We start from the raw sequence: 16,997 nt of genomic DNA, 5'->3' as shown, positions 1-16,997 counted from the left end.
TTTGGTTGATTTCTTAATGTTTCTCCTGTAGGATAATATTTCAAGCCCAATAATACATATTTCTTTTATTTCATTTGTGTTTTGCTTTGTTGGCTGCTGATAGTGAAGATGTTTCAATCATAAAGATTTTAGGCAAAGTTTTTTCTCTACTGAAAGGACTTGTTTTGTTTTGGCGATCATGCTCCTGAAAATACAAGAGAAAATTCATTCCCTTGTTGTAGGAGAATTAAGATTCAGGTACAGACATGAACCTTCACGATTCCTTAGGCAGCAGCATGATGTACTTATGTACATCATGAAAATGGCTGAAGCATCTCGGATGGGTATATCACACATGAGACTGGTATTCCATCTATGAAATATTTCTGTAATCTAAACCTGGCAGAGAGCTTGTAAGAGCTCAAGAGAGCTTGTAAGGTACAAGTTTCATTCCTCCTGTGCATTAACTCATACCCTGGCTTTTGGGGACCATTCAATAAAGGATCCCGAGTTTAATTCAACTGAACTGACAATTAGTTCCCTCCTCTTAAACCTGTTTTCATTTAACAACATCCCAATTTTTTTTTTTCCAATTTGGAAAGGTAAAATAACTTAGTCCACTAAATCAAAACAGGTGGCTTAAGAAAGTCTGAGAGAGTGAACTAGCTGACACTAGAGGACCAGAGCTGAAAACGACAGTGGAGAGGGACTAGGAGGTAACTGTATTTGTGGTACACACTCTTGCTCTGGGATGAAGTCCCATTCTCATATACCAGCCTCCTTTACAGCATCATAGTACATAAAAATGGTAAATTAGAAGATGCTGTGGAGATCCCATCAAAATCAAGTATATGAGTATTACTGAAACATAAGTCCTTATATGCTTTGCTCTTTGCCTATATCAAATTCTGCACTTCTTTCACAGTTGCAGCACTGGATATATTTAGTTTCTTCTCTGATACAATACAGACACTGAAATTTGGGTCACAGGAATAGATACTTTAGGTACTTTATTAATCTAAGGTAGTTTGAAATTTTTTGCTACAAAACAACCAATTATGAACCAGATGAATTTAGCAAATTATGTGCTAAATTCAAAGTAAAAAAACCCCAATCTATAACAATATACATAAAAGACATTAACTGCTCACAAATGTATAATTTACAACTAGTCAAGAATGCTCAACACCCTGGGAAATTTATTGTAAGCACTCAAGTGTTTACTTTGTACTTGAGCTATATGAACCTGTCTTTGAAAATATGTTGCATATAAAGAAGAATTTTAACAGTAAATTTGAAAAAAATGCAGCAGTAAAAACTAACATTTAAAATGCAATTTAAAGTAGGATGAACATTTTTAAAAAACCTGCAATATGGTATATGTGTATTATCTAACTGCAAATTAACCAAGTTACAAATACAGAAATGCTTCTTTGTCATGTGCATGTACAGTTTGTGTCTAAACAAGTATTTGTCTAGACTTCATGACAGATCTCTTTTCTAGTTAGTTGTAGCAGTAAGAATATTAAGTAATGCCTGGATTTTACCAAATTTCTCTGGTTCTGAGCCAAATGCATATTTCTGACCAGTATAAACTGACTCACAAACTGACTGATGTGGGAGATATTGTACCATATGAACTTTGGTCTTTGGAACACAGTTTATTAGTTGTGCATGATTCTTGACTCAGGCAGAAGGGAGCTCACCCCTTTAGGCTGTCTGGGGGGCTTTGTGCCATGCTGTCCAGTACTCTGGGGCTTGGGCAGAGCTACTGTCCTAAGCATAGCTGAAGGTGGGGAAGCTTTGGTTCATGCTCTTGTTAGTGTGCTGAAGACAAATAGTCCTATTAAACTTACTACTTAGGTGCCTAAAATTAGGTACTTTTTTTTAATACTTAATTACCTTGATAAATGACAGCAGCAAACTTCTGTTAAGGCTAATCTGGTATTATAATGCATTAATCCCAATTTCCATTCCAGCAAGTTTGGTACAGGTAATAGCATATTTTTCATCATCTCACAGCACTATCCTGGGCTTTCATAAAGCAAATAATTTCATTTTAGTACCAAGCAAAAAAGGTAACTTTGTTGTCTCCATATTTTAGAACATAATTGAGCAATTATCCATTCTTATCCACTCAGCATGCTAAAAAAAAAAAAAAAAAACACCAAAAAAGAAAGGCAGGAAGTACCCTTGTAATTTTATTGTCCATATATAAAACAATTTAGGTATTTTGAATATATAGAAAAATCGCCTTGATGTTTTCCAGATGTCATTAAGAAATTATAACTGCACTTGGTTACTTAAAAATTACAAGAGAGCAGTGCCTATAAGAGGCTTGAACTACACTTTACCACTACTACCATTTTACCTGCCACCATTAGTAGGCTAAATAGCCTTTACATATCATGCACATAAAGATGAATACTTCAAAATTTAGCAAATTAATATTACTTCATATTCCTCTCTTCTGTCTGCTAGTGCTCTGAGTGCGATAAAGTCCATGAAACAGAATTGAACAAAGACTTCTCCATGGATTTCTCAGTGAGCATAAGCCCCAGAGAGTGGTGAGTGTGGGTTTTCTCGGGACCAGACAGCACAGACCAGTGGGGCTGAGCCCACCGGGATCCCAGGGCACTTGCTCTGAAGTAGAAATAGCAAAGGCTTAAACTGTCCTGCCATCTAGTGGGATCCTGAGCTTGCCAGATAGGCTGTGCAAGGCAGTGGGGGGAGACACGTTCAAGAGACCTCAAACCCAGCTGCAAACTGGGCTGGTGAGAGGCAGAATGTCTCTAGCTCATCCAACACATTCACTTCAGGAGTTTTGCTATGGGCCCAGAATCTTGATGCCTCTGTATACAGAAATCCGTGGGATTTTAAGCATTTTGTTTCAACCCATAAACTCTTACTGTAAAACAGGTGTCTGAGTCTGGCTTGCAGCCTACCTCGCTTTAGGTGTCCACTCTATTGTTTGGGCTTGGGTGCAAATCCCACCACAGATGACTGTTTTGACCATTTTTAGGGATAATTGTGTTTCATCTTCTCAACCTGCAGCTTTTCTACTTTCCATAGTAATTAGCAACTGAGAGCTCTTCCTTTACTGTCTTGGTTTATTTCCTTCTTCAGCCCAGTGGGAACCATCCCGATGGATGTAAGCAACAGGAAGTCTGAGGAGCACTTCATCTTGGCATGTGCCACATTCCAATGCCAGATCTCTGGATTTTAGTGCAAGACTTACATTTGATGAATAGTGTTGTGGGGTTGTTGGGTTGTTTGTGTGGTGTGTGTGTATTTGTTTCTTTGTTTGTTTGTTGGGGGTGGGGCTTACCTGTTTGCTGTGGGCTTTTCTGTATTAAATGTATTTATAATAATTGCCTGCAATGTAAAGGCCCTGATGTGAGGATTTGGACAATCCCTACCAGTGCTGTATTCCTGGGGCCCTGCTGTGCAAGGCTTGATGCTGTAATTCGAGTGTTAGCATACAATGTATGGAAAAACTAATCTGAGAGAGACTGGCTTGACCTTATTGTGTAGGGCTTTCTGCGCTTTTATTTATAGACTCCTCGGGCATGTTTGTCAATGATATATCAGCAGTGTAAACCTAAAAAGAAGGAGCATGCGAACTGCTGCTAATGCGCAAAATTATTCCAAAACCAGTTTTCCAGTAGCGCGCCCAGTTTCCTAAGGATGCAGCAGCATTCCCGAGGGATGGGCCCCGCAGCCGTCAGGCGGCACCACAAGATGGCGCCCGAGCCCGCGCCAGCCGCACAGCCGGGCCCTCGCCTTCCTCACAGCGTCGCCCCTGTCAGTCCCCCGGCTCCCCGGGCACGGCGGAGTTCGGGTCTCCTTCCGGGCCTGATTCTCTTGATCGCTGCCGTGAGGAAGAGAGGGGGCCGTGGCAGCGCCGCGGGACTGAGGATGGGACTCCCCCGGGCGCTGGCGGCAGAAGGCGTCCTTGCCCTGGCGCGGCCTTCGCTCCCGCGGCTGCTCGTCCCCACACGGGCCCTGGGCGCCGCAACTCCCGCGGCTTCCCAAGCAGGGGAAAGGACTCAATAATCCAGTCCTATCCCGTTCCTTCCTTCCCTCTTGATTTGTCCTCTTACTTCTCTCAAAGCTTATATCCATCAAGTCCTTTCCTGTCTTCAGTGCTCAGCCCTTGCTTCACTCACACCTCAAGCCCAACATCCACCGTTAGTGCTTTCAACACTCAATACAAGAAACGAATCTCTTTAATTACCTCCGTATTCACTAAAATAAGATGGTAGAAAAATAATTCATTGCTGTTCCTCTCAGCAAGTACTGGGTAAATTTTACTTTATCAGACAGACTCATGAGACACCCTTGAGCCAGGCCCAGGACGGCCTTTGCCTTTTTGTCTAACAGAGACAGGGAAAGCTTCTGTGGAAAACAAATAACACGTCATTATGCAAGTAGAGGTGCTGTTGCCATCTAAAAAAGTGCTGAAATAAGCTTCTTCCGGGCATCTTCTTTCAGACAGCCTTTGAACTTTGCATACCTTTTTTTTTTTTTTTTTTTAGCATTGACTGTTGTGACTCAAAACTTCTAGGTAGATTTACAAAGGATGAAATGAAATGCTGGAATGTAAGAAGAAGTATATTTAAGGGAGGGAAAACAGGGCCATGCGATGGAGGTAAAGGCATGACAGTTGCACCATGTTTTCTCTCCATAGCCCTTCTTTTATCAGAGCATCTGAGCCAGTCATGGTGCGGGTAAGTCAGCCTGGTCCTGCACCCTCCACTGGCTCTGGACTCTGGATGTTTTGAGCTCTGGGTGCTGATCAGTCACTCAAGAAAGTTTCAAAGGTCTGGAGGAAGATGCTATTAGAAGCCTTGTTTAAATATTACAAGATTAGTTAATGATTTTGACCATAGAGGGTCTGGTTTATGTTTACTGTTGCCACACTAAGGGGGAAACCTTTCATAGCATGTACACATGAATGTAGGGAATTAAAGGAATAGTGGCAGTATCTATACATCCCCAGTGGCATTTAGTGCAGTACAGTCCACAAAGTGAGTCCCATGATTATCCAGGCAGGGACTACATGCCTGCTTTCCTTTCTGTGTGTATCTGTACTTTTTCCCATAACAGACTCTGGATTTGGCAAAGTACGAACCCACACTTAGCAAGTGGGATGTGTTTTTAAGTTTCGTGGTATAGACTTGTCTGTTGTGACCAACTCATGTGATTTCTTGCATAATCCAGGATATAGAACTTCTCTGAATTACTTCCTGCATCACGTCCAATAACTGTGGTTGTTAGCATAGTTTACAATTTACAGGGTTGAAAAGTCTTGTAAGGTAGTTTTGAAAACTGGCCAAAAGCTTAAGTCTCCCCACAGCTAATATGCACTTCATTTTTAATATAAATTTCTGTAGGTCTAACTTTCTTCCAGTGACTGGAGTTTTGTGTACCAGACTGAAGAGACAACCATTTCTCTGGGATTGTCTCCAAACATCCAGTATGACCAAAAATTTCCCCAAACTTGTCTTGGTTTTAGTCCTTATTTAAAGCTAGTTATGAGCTATTGTAACCCTGCAATGCTCAAGGTGCTCTCAAATTTTGTGTTCCAGGAAGTTTATGTATTTAGACTCATGAAAACTCAGCAATGAGTCAGTGTTTGGTCACAAACCAGTATGTAAAGCAGGGATATGGTTGCACTCTTGAATGAATCAAGTTAGGTATGTAATTCCAGCTAGGTCACCCAGCATGAGGTTACATTTCAAATGCCTGATCTGTGTCAGGCATTTATTCATCCATGACAGGCCCATAAATTGATAACCTAATTAAATTATTTATCAATGCTGTGGAATTCATATATTTCTCCAGATGCACTAGCAGTGCTCTTTAGAACTTCTGAGGAAACAGCTTGCTCTGAGTGAGAGATTCCAATTTAGAGGACACAAACCCAGAGGATTGTGGCTCCAGCTGCATCTGGGAGATAACATCTGGCTCCAAAAGGCTATGACTCTCCTGTGGGTCCCCAGCTCAGCGGAAGAGAGGAGGAACTTAGGAATATCCAAATGCAGATAGTTAATGAGCTAAGTTTTAACTTTGCAACTGTTTTACAAATTCAGTAGTTGTTCTCTTAAATTCTTGAATTCTTGAAACTCAGTGAAATAAACCTGATTTTACTTCTTGCCTAAATCTCAGCTGGTACTGAGTGTGATTTCAGTATATTGTAGAAAATCGAACGCTTCGGATGGACAAATCGAATGAAGGTACATTAAGCCATTCAAAAAATTTCTTAAATTCAGCCCTGCAAATTGCACAGTTGTTTCTTGTTTTGCCGAAAGGATTTACCTTGGGATTGATTAGCTTGAGATTTGTTATACTGAACTCCAAATAGTCATGCTTATTTACATATTTGGAAGCCTCCGTATTCTAGGGCTACAGAAAGAGAACATGATATTTCTGATGTATGACAACTTAAACTTGTACCTCTAACACCGTAAAATCTATATTGATGATGACAAAAATCATTCCCTCCTTTGCTATAATACAGAGTCCTTGGACCTTAATACAGAGGGTCTTTCTGCTCCATTAATATTCTCACTAGTCTGCCCTGAATACCAAATCTACACATCTCTCAGAGTCAGCTGCAACAGGTCAAATGCAAGTCATCTAATCTCTTTAAACCTATGTGGTATTTTTCCATTCCTTTTAATAAGAATTATTTTAATTTACTGTGTTCATAGTATTCACATGCCTTCTAAATTTCTCTGAATTATTACCCCTGGAAGAGTCAGGTTGCTTATTTATACAAATTTGCTTCTTGCTTCCTTACATATACCCATGCTGAAATTGTAAGTCTGGAAAGCTGATTTCTTGTATTGATTTTTTACAGTAACTAGACAGCTATTGTAAGTGACACACAGTATCAGGCATTTCTGTTGCAGTTCAAAGGCTTTTAAATAGTTTTTCTATTCTTAAATGTAAAAGAAAGCAAAGACAAATATTAAAATAACAAAGGCCTAGTGGCACAAAATTAAAGGAACTACATATTCAATAAATTGGGAGCCAGGAGAGTGGCTTTAAAGCAGGCTAATTCTTTGAGGAGAATGTCTGACTTGAGTAATCTAAATGTAGGTGACACAGTAATATTAAACAAGAGATAACAACCTCCCAAATGCCTTTGAGAAGCAGAGAACACCGTGGAGATATTTCATAGCATTTGCTTACTTTAAATCATTGTCGACCAGCTGTCCTCCCAGCTTAAACCAATCCAAATATATGTCTAATCGTTCATAATGAGGTATTTGTGGGTGTGTACTTTCCAGGACTCTCCTAAACTCATGTCACACCAATTTGTAACAGAAGAGAGAGTCTACAAGAATGAAGTGCATGATCACAGACCAACTAGTTTTCACCAATTAGCAACCAACACCAGAATTAGACCTTAACATGACTTGTGTCTAACGTTAGCCTGTCCTGGCATTATTTTGCTTGAGCTTTACAGTGGCAGGAAACCTGCTGAACACGTTCCTAAGTTTTGCCCGAGATATGTCATGCTCTTAGAAAGGATATTGTGGTAACATGTTTTTCCTGTTCCTGCCTGTACCTTGTCTTACCTTGCACCTTGCCTATCATCTGGTCCAAAGCTCCAGTAAAGCCCTTCCTGTGGCATTTACACAGGACAAAACTGGATTCATACAGATGCTTTGTACCTGGGGCCATTTTGTGACCACTTGCTTGTGCAAGGTGCATAATTGGGTATCTTCTCCATGAGGCATTTATCTCTTTTTGAACCTGGGATTTCTAATGAGCTGTCCACTGATGGAGTAAATAAACCTGGGTATTTTCTGTGTCTCACCAACAGCACTGAGATGGTTTCTTTTTATTAGGGGGATCAGCAAATCTCTTAGACAGATAGGGGACATATATGATCATTTTAGTTAAGAACATTCTACTGCCCTGTTTGACATTAGGTTTTTCTGCAGCACGAGAAACAAAATCATACTCAGCCCTCAAGAATCACACTTATCCTGTCTGACACAATAGCTACTAAACTCTGTTCATTTCTCTATTACACTGAGATCAAAGCTGCACAAAGATTTACAGCAGGACTTCAAACAAGCTTAAAATTTGCTGAGAATACCTTAGCATGTTGTCCATAAATAGAGGAAACATTTCAGCTGCACATTATTTTCAGTTTCTTTAGTTCAAAAGTAGCTCCATATATGTTTCATAATAATAAGAGTTTAAAGAAATGCCTAAGTCAGCTAGGACCCTGAATCCTACTGGCTTTCAATGGAATTCAATTCCTAAAAGACTTCTGACTATCTACATCTGCTTTTGTACCAAGGGAGTTAGGCCCCAGTATCACTGCTGCCCTTGTTGCACATATGGGTACAAGACGTTCTGCAGTTCCTGGACCTTCATTGCCAGAAATGTTTGAATACCGCAATCATCACTGCATTATCTGAAGGTCTTATAACATAGTATCCCCTTCACATAGTATTCCTGGCTATTGTACTACAAAAGACAGAGAGTAACTGAATTGGTGTAGCAAGAGAGCCCTGCCTGTGTTATATCCAGGGAGGGACAGAGAAGAAGGACAGATAAACCTGACTTCAAATATTAGCTGCACCAATTTCCCTACTTTTCTACAGCCAGACTAATGTCCTTTAGTGACTGGCTGTTGTGGATAGATGCTCAGCAGTTCCTAACATAGATTATGAGGAATCCACATATGACAGAACCTCATGGTCAGACTTTTCTACTACAGCCTGTGATGCTCCCTTCTTCCCCATACCCCTCACACCCTTTTTTTTCCCTGAAGAGGTAATTTTTTTTTCTTTCAAGTACAGAATGAAGGCTGAATGTCTGAGAGCATGTGAAACAGGGATATAATGGGGGCAAAAGTAGCCAAAAGCAGCTAGTCTGTCCTATATTTGAAGGCTGAAGGTTAGAGCAGTCTCACCAGATGGCCTTTGGAAGCAAGGATTACTCATTACACAGGGATATCTTGCTGCAGAATTTTCATCTTTAAGTAGTCCTTGAACAGGGATTGCAAATATGCCTACTTACACTGCTCAGGTGGTGTAAAGGGTTTAGTGTAGAAGAGAATGAGTCCCTGGCTGTTCAGAATCTCCAGAGATACTATTTGTCACAGGAATACACAGTCTGTTAAACCCATCCAAGTGCTGACAGCACCAAAGAAACTCCAAGCTGGTATTCTGTGCAGCAACCCAAAATGCACACTAGGTCCATGTATTTCACACCATGATCTCTGTTTCAGCCATAACAAAGCATTTATGTCGATCAAGATGACTTGTACTAGTTTTTGATGTTAGCATAACTCTTGCATAAGGCTCCACAATCAAACAAAGGGCATAAGGTGCTATGGAAAACATTTTGAACTATAGCTTGTAACCCCACAAAGGAGTGGGATGTAACATGTAACATTTCCTACTGTTGATTTACCCAGGTCCCAAATCATCACTAACACAGACAGGTGGGATCTCACCAGCATAAAACATGATGTGAGGACTCTGCCAACCTATCCACTTAAAAAGGAATGTGAACATTTTAACAGACCCTGCTTTATATTTGAAACATGGTGCAAAGTGTTAAATATATTTTTCTTAAGAAATTCTTATGTGCTTCCTTCTCCTTAAGGGTGGGTTATCACACTAAGTACTTGTCTTATTTAAATACATTGAGAAATCCTAGCAGAACAGAGCTGTCCCATCAGTGTAGGTATGACTGCTTAAATTATGAAGGATCCTGAAGAGGCTGCCTCCCAAAGGCCTGTCTGCAGCACTGTCTGGAAGAAGGTGCAAGGCAGAAGTGTCCTTGAGGAGTCCAGCTACCAGGGGCAGCACTGAATCATTTCAGGAGTTTTACATCACAAAGTCCATGAGGCCAGTTGTATACAAGCCCCAGTGAGCAAAGACAGCACGAGCTCTCCCAGGCTCAGTGCACACATCTGCACCAGAATAATAAACAAGGGTTCCAGGGCTACTGCAAACAAAATCTGTATGAGCAGATAACTTTTTCTTGTCAGTACTGGGAGACACTGCCAGTTCATTAGAATATTGCTAAAATAATTTAGACTTTAATATCACAGATTCATAGAATTATTTGGGTTGGAAGGGATCATGCAGTTCCAAGCCCCCTGCCATGGTCAGGAACCATTCCACTAGTCCAGGCTGCTCAATGCCCCATCCAACCTGGCATGCTCAAATTAAAATCCCAGGAGAAATATCATTTGCCCTACACCCAAAGAATATACCATACTACAAGAGCCTGAAAGAAATGCAAATGATGGTCAAAAACTAGTTTAAAAATATTAGAAAGGTATTCCTAATTATTTCTATTTTGTATGGTTGAACTAGGTGTAACATTGCTGAGGTTTTGTTCCTAAATCACATAAATTCTCTTTCACTCAGTCCCTGAGTTTTGTTGCAAGAGCTAAAGTGCTCTATTCACTATTCTGGAATCCATCCAAGCCATAGATCAGGAAAACCTGGCACCGTGGGATGCCCCACAGAGACAGGCTGCTTTCTGAAAAGCACACAAGATGAGCCAAGATGACCACCTAATGCCTTCAACAAATTTCAAGGAACAACTAGAAGGAAGATGTAAAAAGAAAAAAGGGAAAAGAAATATTTTAAGCTCTTTTTCTTCTTTCTTGATCTCCAAATGATGACACTTGTGGAACCAAAATGCCGTTAAGAGCCAGGAACAGCAAATACCAAGTTCAGGCAGCATCCATACGGATGCCATTGTGGGGAAAGGGATCTGTACTTGGCCAGCACCAAAATGGCCTTGAAAATCTTCATGGGAAAACTTTTGGAGTTGGCGTTCTGCAGTAGCGTTACGATCCTGTGTTTTCACTCAGTAGCCTTTCACATTGGTTGCCCGTTTCTCGTTTAGCCCGCGCGTTCCTGTAACAGCGAGGCGGGCGGGCGGGGTTGACCCCGGGGCGGCTCAGGCGAGGAGTGGTGCGGCAGGCGGAGGCAGCCCCTCTCCCTGCCCCCTCCACGTCCTGCCGAGTGCCCGGCCGGGTACCCCGCGCCCCCTCCCCGGCGGCGGGAGCGCCCTCCCCCAGCGGTGCGGGCGTCTCCGCCGCGGCCGTCGGGGGCGTACCGCGGCCGCTCCCCGCCTCCGGCCCCCCGCCGGGCGCCGGCTTTAAATGCGGGGCAGCGCGGCAGCACCGGCGTTCCTGCTATCCTCAGCACCGCGCTTGGAACACGTAGCCGGCCGCCATGGTCGAGGCTTTCTGCGCCACCTGGAAGTTGGTAGACAGCCACAACTTCGACGAGTACATGAAGGCACTGGGTAGGTACGGCCGGGCGGCGGTACCTTAGGAAACCATGGAATTTTTCACCATCTGGAGAACAAAAATAAAATTTGCAAAGGCTCACCGCCATTGCCAGAAGCATAGATGAGATATTGGCAGCAGTGGTGGTGATGGAGGGGGTGATTTTGGCGGCTGTGCTTCTATCCATAGAGCTAATTCAAAGCGAGTTACTCACCTGGGGGGGGGGGGGGGGGGGGCGCGGCGGGTGTGTTTTTGTGTGGGAGAGGCTCCGGGAAATGCCCCCGGGCTAAGGGAAGCGTGTGAAGGACGAGCACGTGCTGCTTGCGGATAACTTTGAAACAACCAAGCAAAAAAGAAATCATTATGCTGGAGTGATAAGGAATTGAAACTCTTGAGCAGCGGAAGCGATCGCGGCCGTGCGTGTGACAGTGGACGGAGTGCGGTGCTGCCGTGCTCGGTGGCGGGGGAGGGCGCGGAGCTACAGCTGGGCGGACAATAGCGGTGGGTACTCTCGGTACCTGGGCACGAGAAAAGCAGAAAGCAGCCGTTCACAGGGTTACCTTACAGCTGTAGAGCGGGCTGAAAGATCTCTGTACTGCGATGCGTGGGAAAAAAAAAATAGTAAAAATTCCGAAGTTTGATGTGTTTCTCTTTTCCCTTGAATGGTCTAGGAGTGGGGTTTGCAACACGGCAGGTGGGGAATGTGACTAAACCCACTGTGATAATCAGCACCGAAGGGGACAAAGTAGTGATCAGAACTCAAAGCACTTTCAAAAACACAGAAATCAGCTTTAAACTTGGAGAAGAATTTGATGAAACTACCCCCGATGACAGGAACTGCAAAGTAAGTGAACTCGGGCTGCAGTCGCCTCTCTTTTTCTTGCCTCCCCTGCCCCCCAGGCTCTGCCATTGGTAGGGTCAAAAGAAAAAGATGTAACTTCTGCTGCTGCTTGTTACAGATCAGCAAAGAACCGGAAAAAAAAGGCAAGACTGAGTCTTGTTTGCCCTGCCTGCTTTACACCATGCCTTTTCTGAATGTATCACGTTGCCAACTCCCTGTCTTCCAGTGTCAATTGTGTTAGTTGCCTGCTTTTCTCACAAGCTAAACATCATTAGGCATAACTCTTCCCAGTCAAAATGGTCAGATGCCTCTTTTCCTGCACTCTTGGGGGCTTAACATCAAATATTATTCCAAGGCACATCTGAAGCAGGTTCTTGTGAGGCTGGAATTCAAAGGAAACAACTTTTTCATCCTTCGACACAAACAAGAGTTGTGTGGATTTCATGCTTAAAACGAGGATGATTCATAGCCTTGGCTTTAAAATGGCTGGGACTCTTTATCATTCTAGATCCACATCCATCTATTGAAGAGAATTCAATAGAAGAGTGCAAACTGAATGTGTGAGCAGAATCCCAAGTACCTTAAATAAAGGCATGTCTTTGTGTTTCTGGGTATCTCACAGTCAGTTGTGACCCTGGATGGAGAGAAGCTAGTGCACGTACAGAAATGGGACGGCAAAGAGACAAACTTTGTGAGAGAAATAAAGGATGGCAAAATGGTAATGGTAAGTATGGAGCACACTGAGCATTTGTATGCACTGCAAGCACTCCTAACTTACCCTTATCTCAGGCTTTGTGGACACTGACTTAGACACAAATCCTTAAACTAGTTGGTGGGGAAAGCTAGCAGGGATTTTTCAATAATTCATTGTGGTTTGGTTTGTGTCTTGTTTTACTAACAATTAAAAATTGCTACTGGCTTTAGGCAGGCCAGCCTGTGGATTTCCAGACTATATATGTTCTTTCTAGACTTTTTGTAAAAACCCAAGAAAAAAAGTCCTGGTAAGCTTGTAATGATACAAAGTTCTTGATTAGATAGGAAATTATCTGTTGCCAGTGGCAATTTAGACTTCTTTAAAAACTGATTTTATGTATACACATGTTAGTAGCATTTACTTACACAGAACAAGTAGCTTCCTGTGAAAATAAAAATTACAATATTGCAGGAGCTAATAGCATTTTCATATTTAATAATAAAGGATTTTGTCCTCCTAGCTTGTTAAAAACTATGGTAAACAACAATTGTGTGGAGAAAAGTCTGCATTAAAATTCACCTGCTTTTCCAGACTTCTTAGAAACAAGACTGTGGGGTGAATAAATGTTGTAAGTTACTATAACTAATGTCCAGGATAGCACTTTTTATGGCACAGAGATGTAGCTTTCAAAAATAAAATGTCTTCAGCTATATTAATCTTATCAGATTTGGTTGTTGGAGAAGACCTGTTATTTTGTTTCCTAATTACTTCATAGAGTATCTGTGTGGATAAAGACTTGCAAATAATACAAACTTTAAAGCATACTGAAACACAACGTGGCAAGTGTTCCAAGGGATGCTTTTGTTTTTGAAACACTGTGGACAAATCCCACAAATATAGAAAATGTTGTCCTTTGGAATTTGAATACAATGAGATGCCCTGTTCTACTTCAGGAAATACCTCCAGAACACAACTGCAGTGACTTAGAGTACTTGGTTGGTAGTTCTAGCTACACAGGGTACAGAATGCATTTTTTTAAGACAATGTTCTCTAGAGTTTGTATTTATGCATAGTAGTATAGAGCCCTTGGAATTTTTGATTGCACATCTTAGTGGGATAAGCTTTGGGAAAATAAGTGTTAAGTCCGTATTAAAACAATGCTACATTTAAAAAATAAGCAGTAAGTTAAATCAATTTTTTAAGAGCTGCCTTGTAAATGTGCATCATGTGTTTCTTGGGTGTGAAAGCAGCAAGGAGAAAGTATAATTTCCTACAGGAACCATAGCTAATGCTTGGCTTCTTGTTCATTTAAAATGTCAATCTAGATTTGTTTTTCTATGAATTACATAATGTAAACCAACTTTGACCTAACATGGATTTCATATTGTGTTAAACCATTACAGAAAATGGTCTAGTCTCTTAACATGTTTGTCTTTTCCTTGGACTTGCAGACTCTTACCTTTGGTGATGTGGTTGCTGTTCGCCATTATGAAAAAGCATAGAGCACACCTGACTTCTCTCCAGATGTTACTTCAGCTGGATGGATTAATGTCCTGTCCATGATTGATTGTAGCTAAAATGCACATTTCTGGCATGAAAGGTTAATAAAGATTTGGGGGGGGGGGGGGGGGGGGCAGGGGGGGAGGGATCTTTTTTTATAAAAAAAGTCATGCCATTAAATTGGCATGCTTGTGTTGTATAGTGAAACAGGTTAAACTTGGCATTAAATTTCTGAAACAATTGCCTCTCTCTTTTTTTTTTTTTTACAGTAAATGGAAAATATTTGAATTGTTTTGGAATGTCGATAAAACAAATTAAAAGGTTTTTTGAACCTGTGCTTCTTTTGTATTTAATCAGCTAATTCCAGTGTCCTGGAGGGAGGTGTTCAGAGTTTCTTCTTCTGAGCTAAAGGCCAGAAAAGTATGTGGTATGCAGTGATGCACCAGCCTTTCAATGCAGTGTAGAGTATTTAGGGAAATGAAAAACTTACTTTGGCTTTTTGCTGGAGAAATCTAAACTTAACTGTATTTATGTAGAGAGAGAAGTGGGATGGTCACATAAGTTTCAGCTCTTGTCTTCACTGGTTACTTGCTACTAAGTGCAGGTTGAGATCAGTAGTTTGACAGACAATGTTCCAGAGTTTGTAGTGTTTTGATTTTAATAGCGAAAGAATTTTTAATTTGTTTTGATAGGTTTGGTTTGTTGGGGTTTTTTTTTTTTGCTAATATGAAAATACTGAAGTCTTTCACAGGGTGGGAGGAAAGGATTGACAAGATAACTCCCTTACATCAGTCTCCACAGGAATGGGACAAAAACAGTAGAACATGAACCTACTGCACTTGCCTCTCAAAGCTGTTGTTTCATAGCTAATATGTGCAAGAGATAACAATTTGCACTGTGAGCAATTTAAAATAAAGTGTTTTTAAAATGAGATATTAAAACCTTATGCCTGAACAATGTATCCCTAAAAGGCCAGAGTGAGAAAAACTGCCTTACACTTAAGAAAACTGAAACAGATTTTTGCCGGCATGGAGGAGATTGTTTGGCGAGAATGTGTTTTCTACACGCTGACTCAGAACCACACAGAGGTGTAGCTACCTACAGCCTTGTAAACAAAGGCAAAGCTGAGCTGTGGATTTAGCTGGTCATTGCTCTGTGAGTGGTATGTGGCTTCAGCCAGAGGTGCAGGAGGGGCATCTTGCCCAACTTCCCAGGCTGCATCCTTCAGATCTGCCATGTGATATGGGAAGAGGCTTCTTTCTTCCCTGGATAGATAGGATAGGATAACATGGGTAACTCATCTGATGAAAGTTCACACATAACTGGCACCTATCCCACACACAAATATAAAATTCAGTGTTGTAAGCTTTATTTTTTCACAAAGAGTTGAATATTCATTTCAAACTAGTTTGCCTTCTCTTGTGGGGAATACTATACCTCTAGAAGACAGAGCCCTTAATTATAAACCTTTATAAATAGATTTCATTTGATGAGCATTGATAGTTTTTAAAATCTAAGGGCTAATTTTTCTTAGTCAGAGAAATGAAAAGTAGATTGTGATCCAGTGGTATGGGGGAGCTCCACTCTCTATGCTTTGGGCTGTTTCACTGGTATAGAGCAAGTTATTTTTAAGCAGCATCTTCTGCCATTTGGTTTTTTCAATCTATTTAATCCTCAGCTTCAGTACCTAATACAGCCTTCATCGGCCTCCCCTCTGCTGTTGCCTGCTTGCCTGTGGGTGCATGTGCAACATGACTGTCCTTACCAGCCACCTTTTCTCAGAAATTTGGGAGCCGCTGTTTTTCCCTCCTCATTGGAGTAAAAAGACTTGCTTTCACAATACTGCCATTTATCTGCACAACAAATGATTTGTGGGGTCATTCTTGTAAAAAAAACTCGGGTTTGTTTTTTTTTTTTTTCTTAAATTTTAGGAAAGGAATGCAGAGGCAATTTTTTAAGACTTGGTTTACAAACAAATCTTGAATGGTAAATATTTTGCATTACAGTCACTTTTAAACAAAGAAGAAAAGTAGCCCTTTAAACAAAAGCTACTTTTCCCTATCCTAAATATAAACAACATTAGTGTCAAATTAAATAAGGGAGAGAAAAGTGGAGAAGTGGTGGCTGTGAAGTAACGGACATTGCTCAGAACAGAAAAGAGAGGAATATTCTGACAAATGGGACTTCCAGCTGCTGCTGACACAGCTTTGCAGAGCCCTGACAGGAACAGCACAGTGAGCAATGGGACATTTCAGGGTAGCCACAGGATTCATGACATCGTTATTGTGATCTTCTCCTAAAACTGACACAAAGTACTCTTCCTCTATATGGAACTACTCCGACTTCAATAAACAGCAGTTCTGAAAGCCGTGTCAGTGGAAACTTGAATTTTCAATATACCTCATCACTCCCCTTAAGCTGTATTTTTCATCAAGTTGGGTGTTTTGGGGTTTTTGCTTTGTTTTGTTTTTTAAAGCCTTTTAAGTAATCGGCATCCATTTTTACATGTATGCCATGAGAAACCTTCCTTCCAAGAAATGCTTGAGACTGGTGTGGGGTGTCGAGCACCACCTTCCTTCAGGCCGCCTCGCATCAGCCGGTGCCCCGACTTCAGCCCTGCCCGCGGCCAGGCTTGGCTCCTGCGAGCTCCTTAGCGCTGATCCGGGGGTGGCACCTCCTGAAGGTCACCCCGGGCA

General features: G+C 41.5%; 1 protein-coding gene across 1 annotated transcript; it reads left to right on the top strand.

Annotated features, from left to right (window-relative positions):
- Positions 1-11,066: 11,066 nt before the first annotated feature.
- FABP7 (fatty acid binding protein 7) lies at positions 11,067-14,400 on the top strand. Its single transcript, XM_059842191.1, has 4 exons — positions 11,067-11,283; positions 11,938-12,110; positions 12,730-12,831; positions 14,253-14,400. The coding sequence occupies exons 1-4, from the start codon at positions 11,211-11,213 to the stop codon at positions 14,301-14,303; spliced, it is 399 nt and encodes a 132-aa protein (XP_059698174.1). The 5' UTR covers positions 11,067-11,210; the 3' UTR covers positions 14,304-14,400.
- Positions 14,401-16,997: the final 2,597 nt, after the last annotated feature.

Source organism: Haemorhous mexicanus, chromosome 3, assembly GCF_027477595.1.
Source record: "Haemorhous mexicanus isolate bHaeMex1 chromosome 3, bHaeMex1.pri, whole genome shotgun sequence".
NCBI lineage: Eukaryota > Metazoa > Chordata > Aves > Passeriformes > Fringillidae > Haemorhous > Haemorhous mexicanus.
Note: the sequence above shows the minus strand (reverse complement) of the source record. Positions and strands in the feature narration are given on the sequence as shown.